A 13,552-nucleotide genomic window follows, 5' to 3' on the forward strand; every position below is an offset into this window, starting at 1 on the left:
TTATATATATCTCTTCGTAAATAGAATGCCTCATGATAAACCATACTAACTTCGGCGAGAAGAACCTTGAGACTTCCTTAACATTAGAGATTGCACACCAGCTGTTGTTAACAAAGACACCACTCCCGTTGAGCTTACCCGACGCTGGCGTTCTGTCCTGCCGATTCATAGAAAAACCAGCTGGAATATTATCCATCTCCTTGTTCAGCCAAGTTTCAGAGAAACATAGGTAATTACAGTTCTCTAGATCCCGTTGATAGGATATTCTCAAACAGAGTTTGTTTGTTTTGTTCTCCAGTGATTGAAGAATAGAACAGAGAGTAGAAGCGGATCATTTACTCTCCACCGTAGCTTCATCAGGGTACCTGTACGTCAGCCTCTATATCGCTGTCTCTTTCTCTTCCGAATGTCAGGGATTAGGGCCTGGTCTGGGGTGAGCAGTATGTCCTGTGCCGCTGACTCATTGAAGTATAAATCTTCATCCAAATCAAGGCTGTTGATCTCTGTTCTGATGTCCAGAAGCTCTTTTCGGTCATAGGAAACGATGGCGGAAACATTATTTACGAAATAAGTTAAGATCAGCTCCAAAGAACACACAAAATAGTAGAATTGGTCAGGGCCCCGTAAAACGTCCGCTATACATCCCAGCTTCATTTCCTGTGTGTGTACATGTCTGGTAGTGAGACCTCCAACTAAGGCTTGACCTAACTGGGGCAGTGGCAGTCACGAAATTCCGTCAGCCGGTGAATGTCAAGCAAATAACTGTTGGTCTCACGGTAATTGACAGTTAATTAACATAAACACATGCAGCATCTCCTGGCGCCCACACACAGCGGTCTGGGACAGGTAGCACGTCCGGTGAACAGGTCAGGATTCCATAGCCGCAGGCAGAACAGTTGAAACTGGAGCAGGAGCACGGCCAGGTGGACTGGGGACAGCAGTCTAATAAATCCATGTGATATAGCCTACATCTTCACAATAAGCACTTGATAATGCTTCGAATTTCACAGCGGCATCCCCTTTGTGGCCGTAATGCACCCCAAAAACCCATGCCTTTTGTGGCCCGGAGTGCTGTGTTGTGCCCTTCTTCCTTATTGTGCTGCGCAATCCGATCCACCTCTCACTCATATGGCTCTTTGTCACGTGATCAGGTCTTGCTCACAAGCTACAAGTGAAGACAGACACATCGGGGACTGTGCAAGTCCTTATCCACTTCCGAGGTGCATATTGAAGCTATTTGAAGAACTGTCCCCATTTACTGTTTGTCAGCCAACAGGATGAATAGGCCTAACGAACAGCAAAAGCACTAGCCTATGTCAATCTACTATCCCCCATAGTACAAAAGTCAATCTATTCTATTCTGTGCGAGAAATACATTTTCCTAACATAGTCTGGGACAGATAGATCCCAAATGACTACAACCACTAGCATCCCAAAAACCTTTTTATGCAATGAGGCTGTCTTAACAGATCAGAACGTTGAGCTTAAAATGTTGATAAACTATTATGCTATTTCTTCACATTATAAGCACAGCAATGTGTACATGGTATTAGGCTATAAGCACAAATGTTCCATTAGCGGAAAACACCATTATGAAAAGTGAACGCAAATGCATTATGCATGTAATGCTTTTATTATAAAGGTGCATTTTATGGTGAAAATTATCTTTCCCAAACGTAAAACTCACGCGCTGCTTATATATGCCAGTTATTAATATGCTTAATTTAATTTTTATTTATTTGACCTTTATTTAACTAGGCAAGTCAGTTAAGAACAAATTCTTATTTTCAATGACAGCCTAGGAACAGTGGGTTAACTGCCTGTTCAGGGGCAGAACGACACATTTGATTAGACAAAGTCGCAAAAAAGAGGCATTGTTTCTTACGCTGGGCGTCATTCCAAAGTGATAATAAATAATTCACAAGTGATAGGCTAATATTGTCACCCATCAGATGATTCTTGATTTCAAATCAAATTGATTAAATAGCTCTTCGTACATCAGCTGATATCTCAAAGTACTGTACAGAAACCCATCCTAAAACCCCAAACAGCAAGCAATGCAGGTGTTGAAGCACGTTGGCTAGGAAAAACTCCCTAGAAAGGCCAAAACCTAGGAAGAAACCTGGAGAGGAACCAGGCTATGAGGGGTGGCCAGTCCTCTTCTGGCTGTGCCGGGTGGAGATTATAACAGAACATGGCCAAGTGTTCATAAATGACCAGCATGGTCAAATAATAGGTCTGGGACAGGTAGCACGTCCGGTGAACAGGTCAGGATTCCATAGCCGCAGGCAGAACAGTTGAAACTGGAGCAGGAGCACGGCCAGGTGGACTGGGGACATCAAGGAGTCATCATGCCAGGTAGTCCTGAGGCATGGTCCTAGGGCTCAGGTCCTCCGAGAGTGAGAAAGAAAGAGAGAAAGAGAGAATTAGAGAGAGCATACTTAAATTCATACAGGACACTGAATAAGACAGGAGAAGTACTCCAGATATAACAGACTGACCCTAGCCCCCCGACACTACTGCAGCATAAATACTGGCGGCTGAGAAAGGAGGGGTCAGGAGACACTGTGGCCCCATCCGATGATACCCCCGGACAGGGCCAAACAAGAAGGATATAACCCCACCCACTTTGCCAAAGCACAGCCCCCACACCACTAGAGGGATATATTCAACCACCATTCAACTTACCATCCTGAGACAAGGCCGAGTATAGCCCACAAAGATCTACGGGGCGGGGGGGGGGGGGGCAACCCAATTTAATCTGGTCTTTACATATTCTAACTAATATATGTGTGACATTTGTTTTAATTTAGAATGGACCATTATCATGCACCTGTATCGAAACGAGGCAGCGGGAAAAAATACATGTCATCTATGCACTTAAATAGTGAATGGAGGATGCTATTCCCCGTGGTTTATGTTCATGCCAGCCAGGTAGGCTATACTCCTGCTGTAAATATAAGCAATGTGCTTAATATTAGGAAAGTTGAGAAATAAATTTAGTTGGCCTAGCCTATAGAAAGCTGATGGGATCCTCCTCTTTTTATTTATTATTATTATTTTTCTCCCGCAATTGCATAGCCTATAGAAATGTTGAGCAACATGAGCTCATGAAGTGTTTGATTAGATTTTCTAATACATTTGCATTGAAGTCAAGAGTGATTATAGGGACGATGTAGTGCTGAGTCTATTGTAGTTAGCAAGTTTGGTAGGCTACTAATGACCAGCAGCAGCATCAGAGCTTGGAGAAGCCTAATTACAGTAACTATACAGTCATGTGGAATTTGACTGCCTTCATGACACGTGACCGCCGGTGTGGCGGTAATACGTCACCGCATCAGCCCTAGACCTGACTAAGATTCACCTTGGATCGAAACATTGTCACTATTAAAAGGTGCTATTAGGAGCCTTACATTGCCTCTCTAACTAACACGTGGACCTCTCTCTCCCCTATGTTTGACTGTATTAATATGTCTTATTCAGACTGTGTGAAGTGAAACATGACTTAGCTTTATCTAACCCATGATTCCTCTTTCCCAGAGTTGCTGTATAACCTGACCGCTGATGTGGATAAGAGACAGAGGAGCCAGCCTTCTCGAGTGTACTTGGTTCAGAACGGAGCCCAGATGAGCTCCGTGAGCAACGAGCTCAGTCTGGACATCAACACAGTGGAGTGCCACCAGTACACTGCATACGTTAAGGTGAGTTCCTAGACCTCAGTCATATGAGGGAGTCAGTCGTATAGCTGTCACCTGGATTCACCTGATCAGTCTTTGTCTTGGCAAGAGCCGGTGTTCCTAATGTTTTGTACACTCAGTGTAGCAAAATGCTTGTGTTTCTAGCTCCGAGAGCGTAGTAATATCTAACAAGTAATATCTAACAATTTCACAACATATACCCAATACACACAAATCTAAGTAAAGGAATGGAATTAAGAATATATAAATATATGGACGAGCAATGTCAGAGCGGCATAGACGAAGATACAGTAAAATATAATACAGTATATACATATGATTAATGCAAAATCTGTAAACATTATTCAAGTGACTAGTGTTCCATTTATTGAAGTGGCCAGTGATTTCCAAGTTTATGTATATAGGCAGCAGCCTCTAATGTGCTAGTGATGGCTATTTAACAGAAGCTGCTTTTCAGTCTTTCTGTCCCAGCTTTGATGCACCTGTACTGACCTCGGCTTCTGGATGATAGCGGGGTGAACAGGCAGTGGCTCGGGTGGTTGTTGTCCTTGATGTGTGTGGTTGCATGTGTGTATGACAGTTCAACAGTCTGTTTGAGTGGTATTTGACTGTAGCCTGCTGGGTCAGGTCAAAGGTGAAAGGCAGGCGGTCATAATGGTTCATAAAACCACCGTTTACTTTGACTGTGCTGTCATCTCCAAATGGGTAGAAACCATAGACATTGAAACCAGTTGATAGTAATAGCGCTGACCCCATCCACGTATTCTTAGGGAAAACTCCTGATGGCGCATGAAGCCAGAAGTATGTGAATTTGAAGCGCTCAAAAGATCATGGCCGATGTCGTCGTTTTCATTCTGCCTGAGAGAGTAAAACCCAATGCTGCAAGATGACGTCGCCGTCAATAACGGAAGCCTTGGACATAATCAGGTGAAAACCAACCGATCACAACTCGGTTAGGCTAGATTGGATTTATATATCATTTATACAATTATTTCATCTTGATTCGGTATTTTTATATATTTGTAGGCTATCTTTATCATTTGTGCAACTGCTCTGTCATCCTCTGTTCTCCACTTTGTCATCCTCTGTTCTCTGCTATGTTGTCCTCTTGCAGCCCCATAGACATTGGTCAGCCACTCCATCTACTCTTGACAGGCTTGTTGACTCCGTGCTCTCATCTGGATAGCACACCACACCCCCTTAGGTTCTTAATTCACCTAAGGGGGGATCGAACTTGATCATAATTTAAATGAAATAGAGCCCAAAATGGCAGGCCCCCCCAAAAAAATTGTCCGTTCTGGGGCCTCCCGGGTGGCGCAGTGGTTAAGGGTGCTGTATTGCATCTTGGCCCGGTAGGGATGTCCTTGTCTCATCGCGCACCAGCGACTCCTGTGGCTGGGCGCAGTGCGCGCTAACCAAGGTTGCCAGGTGCATGGTATTTCCTCAGACACATTGGTGCAGCTGGCTTCTGGGTTGTATGCGCGCTGTGTTAAGAAGCAGTGCGGCTTGGTTGGGTTGTGTATCGGAGGACGCATGACTTTCAACCTTCGTCTCTCCCGAGCCCGTACGGGAGTTGTAGCGATGAGACAAGATAGTAGCTACTAAAATCGATTGGATACCATGAAATTGGGGGATAAAATAAAATATATATTTTCTTTTTAAATTGTCCGTTCTGGTGATCGTAATTTACATAGGCATTCTAGGGCAGACTATGACTTTTGGCACCGCTAGGTTGATATGCAGTAGCCGACCAGCAGAGCTTGTGACTTCACGCTCCAGATGGACAGAGAGGGCCTTGTAGAAACAGGAGGCAGAAAAGTAATCTATTAGACAGACAACATAGCTAAGTAGCAGGGAAATATGTGACTTAAACTGGAGAAAGAACCCTCCGCACTCACTGTTGAGCCATGCAATTTTCAGTCATTTAATTTCCAAGCTTTCTGTCACAGTAGTAAACCTTTGTCACTATTCTCAGATAGTATAGCCTAGAACTCTAATGAAGCCTATTTTTAAACTAAGTTTTAACGACTGCAATTTGCATGGATCTTAATGTGCAGATGAAAGCTTCTCGTACTCAGTAGAAACAGTAGACAGACGCTCCATTGTCACTTCATAAGTAGTAAGTTACTTTATGGTAGCCAGCTGATTCAGAAGCGGCAATAGAGCGGACCTATGTCCTGAGGTCTGAGGGCGTACATTTATGTCTCACCTCCTGCTAATGGGGACCAGAGGTCCCACCCCACACGGAGCATGTACATTTTACTGGCATTCTTCACAGTGGACCCCAGGCTCATTTCTCCCTGGGAGGCTGAGCCCGACTGAACTATGCAGTGAAAGGATCTGTCATTATAATGCTAGCCTTCTCTTCATCTCTCTCTCTCTCTCCCCCAAACAGCCCAGGGTTCAAACACCATTCAAAAATTCTTATACTTTATCTGTGCTTGCCTGGTTTAATTGTCCAATAGAATAGTTTCCAAAACTGCAAACCCCGCCCATCTGGCACTCCAGGCAGGCTGAAACAAACACTCACAGTATTTAAAAGATCCCTGAACCCAGAGCCTCTACCCACCCATACAGCCCTGTGATAAGTATACTTAAGTGATAATGCCTGAGAAGCCAGTATTTGGAGGATATATTGGCATGGGTGTTGTTTAGTATATCCTCCAATATATCCTCCAAACACCGGCTTCGAGGGTATTATCACTTTTATACAACGGGTTACAAACATATTCAAATAATGATTGACATATTTTCATTAAAAACTTTATTTTATTGAATGTATCATGCTATGTCATCCTTCCACAAGATATAGTCACGAAACAAATCTTGGGTTGCTACCCAAGCTGGCTGGTCGTTCGTTCTATTGGTTCTGTTGCCAGAGGTACGACTGTGTCTGTTCTGTGTCTATGGACCATGACCCAGTCGTTCAGTCTTTTAGTTCTGTATCTATGGACGCGACCCAGTCGTTCAGTCTTTTAGTTCTGTGTCTATGGACGCGACCCAGTCGTTCAGTCTTTTAGTTCTGTGTCTATGGACGCGACCCAGTCGTTCAGTCTTTTAGTTCTGTGTCTATGGACGCGACCCAGTCGTTCAGTCTTTTTGTTCTGTGTCTATGGACGCGACCCAGTCGTTCAGTCTTTTTGTTCTGTGTCTATGGACGCGACCCAGTCGTTCAGTCTTTTAGTTCTGTGTCTATGGACGCGACCCAGTCGTTCAGTCTTTTTGTTCTGTGTCTATGGACGCGACCCAGTCGTTCAGTCTTTTAGTTCTGTGTCTATGGACGCGACCCAGTCGTTCAGTCTTTTAGTTCTGTGTCTATGGACCATGACCCAGTCGTTCAGTCTTTTAGTTCTGTGTCTATGGACGCGACCCAGTCGTTCAGTCTTTTTGTTCTGTGTCTATGGACGCGACCCAGTCGTTCAGTCTTTTAGTTCTGTGTCTATGGACGCGACCCAGTCGTTCAGTCTTTTAGTTCTGTGTCTATGGACGCGACCCAGTCGTTCAGTCTTTTAGTTCTGTGTCTATGGACGCGACCCAGTCGTTCAGTCTTTTTGTTCTGTGTCTATGGACGCGACCCAGTCGTTCAGTCTTTTAGTTCTGTGTCTATGGACGCGACCCAGTCGTTCAGTCTTTTAGTTCTGTGTCTATGGACGCGACCCAGTCGTTCAGTCTTTTAGTTCTGTGTCTATGGACGCGACCCAGTCGTTCAGTCTTTTAGTTCTGTGTCTATGGACCGCGACCCAGTCGTTCAGTCTTTTAGTTCTGTGTCTATGGACCGCGACCCAGTCGTTCAGTCTTTTAGTTCTGTGTCTATGGACGCGACCCAGTCGTTCAGTCTTTTAGTTCTGTGTCTATGGACGCGACCCAGTCGTTCAGTCTTTTAGTTCTGTGTCTATGGACCACGACCCAGTCGTTCAGTCTTTTAGTTCTGTGTCTATGGACGCGACCCAGTCGTTCAGTCTTTTAGTTCTGTGTCTATGGACGCGACCCAGTCGTTCAGTCTTTTAGTTCTGTGTCTATGGACCACGACCCAGTCGTTCAGTCTTTTAGTTCTGTGTCAATGGACGCGACCCAGTCAATCAGTCTTTTAGTTCTGTGTCTATGGACGCGACCCAGTCGTTCAGTCTTTTAGTTCTGTGTCTATGGACCGCGACCCAGTCGTTCAGTCTTTTAGTTCTGTGTCTATGGACCGCGACCCAGTCGTTCAGTCTTTTAGTTCTGTGTCTATGGACGCGACCCAGTCGTTCAGTCTTTTAGTTCTGTGTCTATGGACGCGACCCAGTCGTTCAGTCTTTTAGTTCTGTGTCTATGGACCACGACCCAGTCGTTCAGTCTTTTAGTTCTGTGTCAATGGACGCGACCCAGTCAATCAGTCTTTTAGTTCTGTGTCTATGGACGCGACCCAGTCGTTCAGTCTTTTAGTTCTGTGTCTATGGACCACGACCCAGTCAATCAGTCTTTTAGTTCTGTGTCTATGGACGCGACCCAGTCGTTCAGTCTTTTAGTTCTGTGTCTATGGACGCGACCCAGTCGTTCAGTCTTTTAGTTCTGTGTCTATGGACCGCGACCCAGTCGTTCAGTCTTTTAGTTCTGTGTCTATGGACCGCGACCCAGTCGTTCAGTCTTTTAGTTCTGTGTCTATGGACGCGACCCAGTCGTTCAGTCTTTTAGTTCTGTGTCTATGGACGCGACCCAGTCGTTCAGTCTTTTAGTTCTGTGTCTATGGACCACGACCCAGTCGTTCAGTCTTTTAGTTCTGTGTCTATGGACGCGACCCAGTCGTTCAGTCTTTTAGTTCTGTGTCTATGGACGCGACCCAGTCGTTCAGTCTTTTAGTTCTGTGTCTATGGACCACGACCCAGTCGTTCAGTCTTTTAGTTCTGTGTCAATGGACGCGACCCAGTCAATCAGTCTTTTAGTTCTGTGTCTATGGACGCGACCCAGTCGTTCAGTCTTTTAGTTCTGTGTCTATGGACCGCGACCCAGTCGTTCAGTCTTTTAGTTCTGTGTCTATGGACCGCGACCCAGTCGTTCAGTCTTTTAGTTCTGTGTCTATGGACGCGACCCAGTCGTTCAGTCTTTTAGTTCTGTGTCTATGGACGCGACCCAGTCGTTCAGTCTTTTAGTTCTGTGTCTATGGACCACGACCCAGTCGTTCAGTCTTTTAGTTCTGTGTCAATGGACGCGACCCAGTCAATCAGTCTTTTAGTTCTGTGTCTATGGACGCGACCCAGTCGTTCAGTCTTTTAGTTCTGTGTCTATGGACCACGACCCAGTCAATCAGTCTTTTAGTTCTGTGTCTATGGACGCGACCCAGTCAATCAGTCTTTTAGTTTTGTGTCTATGGACGCGACCCAGTCGTTCAGTCTTTTAGTTCTGTGTCTATGGACCACGACCCAGTCGTTCAGTCTTTTAGTTCTGTGTCTATGGACGCGACCCAGTCGTTCAGTCTTTTAGTTCTGTGTCTATGGACCGCGACCCAGTCGTTCAGTCTTTTAGTTCTGTGTCTATGGACCACGACCCAGTCAATCAGTCTTTTAGTTCTGTGTCTATGGACGCGACCCAGTCGTTCAGTCTTTTAGTTCTGTGTCTATGGACGCGACCCAGTCGTTCAGTCTTTACGTTCTGTGTCTATGGACGCGACCCAGTCGTTCAGTCTTTTAGTTCTGTGTCTATGGACGCGACCCAGTCAATCAGTCTTTTAGTTCTGTGTCTATGGACGCGACCCAGTCGTTCAGTCTTTTAGTTCTGTGTCTATGGACCACGACCCAGTCAATCAGTCTTTTAGTTCTGTGTCTATGGACGTGACCCAGTCAATCAGTCTTTTAGTTTTGTGTCTATGGACGCGACCCAGTCGTTCAGTCTTTTAGTTCTGTGTTTATGGACGCGACCCAGTCATTCAGTCTTTTAGTTCTGTGTCTATGGACGCGACCCAGTCGTTCAGTCTTTTAGTTCTGTGTCTATGGACCACGACCCAGTCGTTCAGTCTTTACGTTCTGTGTCTATGGACGCGACCCAGTCGTTCAGTCTTTTAGTTCTGTGTCTATGGACGCGACCCAGTCATTCAGTCTTTTAGTTCTGTGTCTATGGACGCGACCCAGTCGTTCAGTCTTTTAGTTCTGTGTCTATGGACGCGACCCAGTCGTTCAGTCTTTTAGTTCTGTGTCTATGGACGCGACCCAGTCGTTCAGTCTTTTAGTTCTGTGTCTATGGACGCGACCCAGTCGTTCAGTCTTTTAGTTCTGTGTCTATGGACGCGACCCAGTCGTTCAGTCTTTTAGTTCTGTGTCTATGGACGCGACCCAGTCGTTCAGTCTTTTAGTTCTGTGTCTATGGACCACGACCCAGTCGTTCAGTCTTTTAGTTCTGTGTCTATGGACCACGACCCAGTCGTTCAGTCTTTTAGTTCTGTGTCTATGGACGCGACCCAGTCGTTCAGTCTTTTAGTTCTGTGTCTATGGACCGCGACCCAGTCGTTCAGTCTTTTAGTTCTGTGTCTATGGACCGCGACCCAGTCGTTCAGTCTTTTAGTTCTGTGTCTATGGACGCGACCCAGTCGTTCAGTCTTTTAGTTCTGTGTCTATGGACCTGACCCAGTCGTTCAGTCTTTACGTTCTGTGTCTATGGACGCGACCCAGTCGTTCAGTCTTTACGTTCTGTGTCTATGGATGCGACCCAGTCGTTCAGTCTTTACGTTCTGTGTCTATGGACGCGACCCAGTCGTTCAGTCTTTTAGTTCTGTGTCTATGGACGCGACCCAGTCGTTCAGTCTTTACGTTCTGTGTCTATGGACGCGACCCAGTCGTTCAGTCTTTACGTTCTGTGTCTATGGACGCGACCCAGTCGTTCAGTCTTTACGTTCTGTGTCTATGGACCACGACCCAGTCGTTCAGTCTTTACGTTCTGTGTCTATGGATGCGACCCAGTCGTTCAGTCTTTACGTTCTGTGTCTATGGACGCGACCCAGTCGTTCAGTCTTTACGTTCTGTGTCTATGGACCACGACCCAGTCGTTCAGTCTTTACGTTCTGTGTCTATGGACGCGACCCAGTCGTTCAGTCTTTTAGTTCTGTGTCTATGGACGCGACCCAGTCGTTCAGTCTTTTAGTTCTGTGTCTATGGACGCGACCCAGTCGTTCAGTCTTTTAGTTCTGTGTCTATGGACGCGACCCAGTCGTTCAGTCTTTACGTTCTGTGTCTATGGCCCACGACCCAGTCGTTCAGTCTTTACGTTCTGTGTCTATGGACGCGACCCAGTCGTTCAGTCTTTACGTTCTGTGTCTATGGACGCGACCCAGTCGTTCAGTCTTTACGTTCTGTGTCTATGGACCACGACCCAGTCGTTCAGTCTTTACGTTCTGTGTCTATGGACGCGACCCAGTCGTTCAGTCTTTTAGTTCTGTGTCTATGGACGCGACCCAGTCGTTCAGTCTTTTAGTTCTGTGTCTATGGACGCGACCCAGTCGTTCAGTCTTTTAGTTCTGTGTCTATGGACGCGACCCAGTCGTTCAGTCTTTACGTTCTGTGTCTATGGACCACGACCCAGTCGTTCAGTCTTTACGTTCTGTGTCTATGGACCACGACCCAGTCATTCAGTCTTTACGTTCTGTGTCTATGGACGCGACCCAGTCGTTCAGTCTTTTAGTTCTGTGTCTATGGACGCGACCCAGTCGTTCAGTCTTTACGTTCTGTGTCTATGGACGCGACCCAGTCGTTCAGTCTTTTAGTTCTGTGTCTATGGACGCGACCCAGTCGTTCAGTCTTTACGTTCTGTGTCTATGGACGCGACCCAGTCGTTCAGTCTTTACGTTCTGTGTCTATGGACGCGACCCAGTCGTTCAGTCTTTTAGTTCTGTGTCTATGGACGCGACCCAGTCGTTCAGTCTTTATGTTCTGTGTCTATGGACCTGACCCAGTCAATCAGTCTTTTAGTTCTGTGTCTATGGACGCGACCCAGTCGTTCAGTCTTGTTGTTCTGTGTCAATGGACGTGACCCAGTCGTTCAGTCTTTTAGTTCTGTGTAAATGGACGCGACCCAGTCGTTCAGTCTTTTAGTTCTGTGTCTATGGACGCGACCCAGTCGTTCAGTCTTTTAGTTCTGTGTCTATGGACGCGACCCAGTCGTTCAGTCTTTTAGTTCTGTGTCTATGGACGCGACCCAGTCGTTCAGTCTTTACGTTCTGTGTCTATGGACGCGACCCAGTCGTTCAGTCTTTACGTTCTGTGTCTATGGACGCGACCCAGTCGTTCAGTCTTTACGTTCTGTGTCTATGGACGCGACCCAGTCGTTCAGTCTTTTAGTTCTGTGTCTATGGACGCGACCCAGTCATTCAGTCTTTTAGTTCTGTGTCTATGGACGCGACCCAGTCGTTCAGTCTTTACGTTCTGTGTCTATGGACGCGACCCAGTCGTTCAGTCTTTACGTTCTGTGTCTATGGACGCGACCCAGTCGTTCAGTCTTTACGTTCTGTGTCTATGGACCACGACCCAGTCGTTCAGTCTTTACGTTCTGTGTCTATGGATGCGACCCAGTCGTTCAGTCTTTACGTTCTGTGTCTATGGACACGACCCAGTCGTTCAGTCTTTACGTTCTGTGTCTATGGACGCGACCCAGTCGTTCAGTCTTGTTTTTCTGTATCTATGGGCGCGACCCAGTCGTTCAGTCTTTTGGTTCTGTGTCTATGGACCACGACCCAGTCGTTCAGTCTTGTTGTTCTGTATCTATGGACGCGACCCAGATATATACTGTAATGATTCATGATTTCGAATGGTTGAAAAAAGCTGTCTGTCTGTCTCGTCGCGACTCCCGGCACCGTCATCACTATGGGACTGCTAGAGATCAAATTTGAATATTGAAACAATGTTGCAGACAGCAAAGTTTATACAAATCTTCGCTGTTGAAAACTAAATGTTACTAAATGAGATAATGGCTAGTGAGATAATGGCTAGATGCTTTTTATAGTGGAGATCAAGTTTATAAATTGCTTAGCTGGGCTGATAGAGTGGATTGTGCAGTCAGATGAAACAGAGTAAATAGGCATTTTAACGTCGTAGATTTAGCCGGTGGTAACTTGTGGAATAGACACTGGCTGGAATGTGCTTTTAACCAATCAGCATTCAGGATTAGACCCACCTGTTATATAAATCACTACAATGCACAGAACAGTTGTAACAATAATAATCCTCATTCATCATACTGGGTAATGTGTGAGGCTGAGGCTTCGTATTCTGTTGTATTCTGTTCTTTTAACTTAAGACACACAACTTAGTCATGTCATATGTGAGGCTTTCAACTACACATGATAACACAGTTCTCGAGCCTTAAACAATGAAAAGTTATGTTTATTCATCCGATCTATCCCAGTGAAGTGGGGATCATTTTGTGGAGTCAGTGGTACTCCTAGATAACTATAGTAGTCATTGATACTTAGACACTTAGGGTTGCCTCTTCTAATTTAACGCTGTAATCAGACAGAGCATAAACTGTTAGCTTCAACTGTGTAAATTGTAGGTATGCAATAAGAAGTATTGTATTGTTAATTCACAAAGTAAACATGTTCCACATCTATACAGCATTATCTCTATTTTTCTGCATCCCAAAAGGCACCAGATTCCTTTTATAGTGCACTCATTTTGACCAAAGCCCTTATGTGGGGCCCTAAGTGCACTATAAAGGGATTAGGGCGCCATTTGGGATGCAGACTCTGTGTTTCTGGGTGGGCAGTAGTGTACTGTAGATTAGCTTTGACATCTGGTGTGTGCCACGTACGTAACTAACTGGCATCTCTCTGGCACTGTGTGCTTTAATGTACTAGCAGGGATAAACACTCTTCCAGTAATACTGACAGTGGGATT

At 45.6% G+C, this 13,552-nt stretch overlaps 1 protein-coding gene across 1 annotated transcript in view; it reads left to right on the plus strand.

Moving 5' to 3' along the window:
* The window catches only part of itga9 (integrin, alpha 9), a 144,086-nt gene that overhangs the window by 59,439 nt on the left and 71,095 nt on the right, over positions 1-13,552 (plus strand). The window contains exon 15 of the mRNA XM_064950255.1: positions 3,541-3,701. Within this exon, the coding sequence (XP_064806327.1) occupies positions 3,541-3,701 (161 nt within the window). The remainder of the gene's footprint in view (positions 1-3,540; positions 3,702-13,552) is intronic.

The sequence above is a fragment of the Oncorhynchus masou genome, chromosome 31, assembly GCF_036934945.1.
Source record: "Oncorhynchus masou masou isolate Uvic2021 chromosome 31, UVic_Omas_1.1, whole genome shotgun sequence".
NCBI lineage: Eukaryota > Metazoa > Chordata > Actinopteri > Salmoniformes > Salmonidae > Oncorhynchus > Oncorhynchus masou.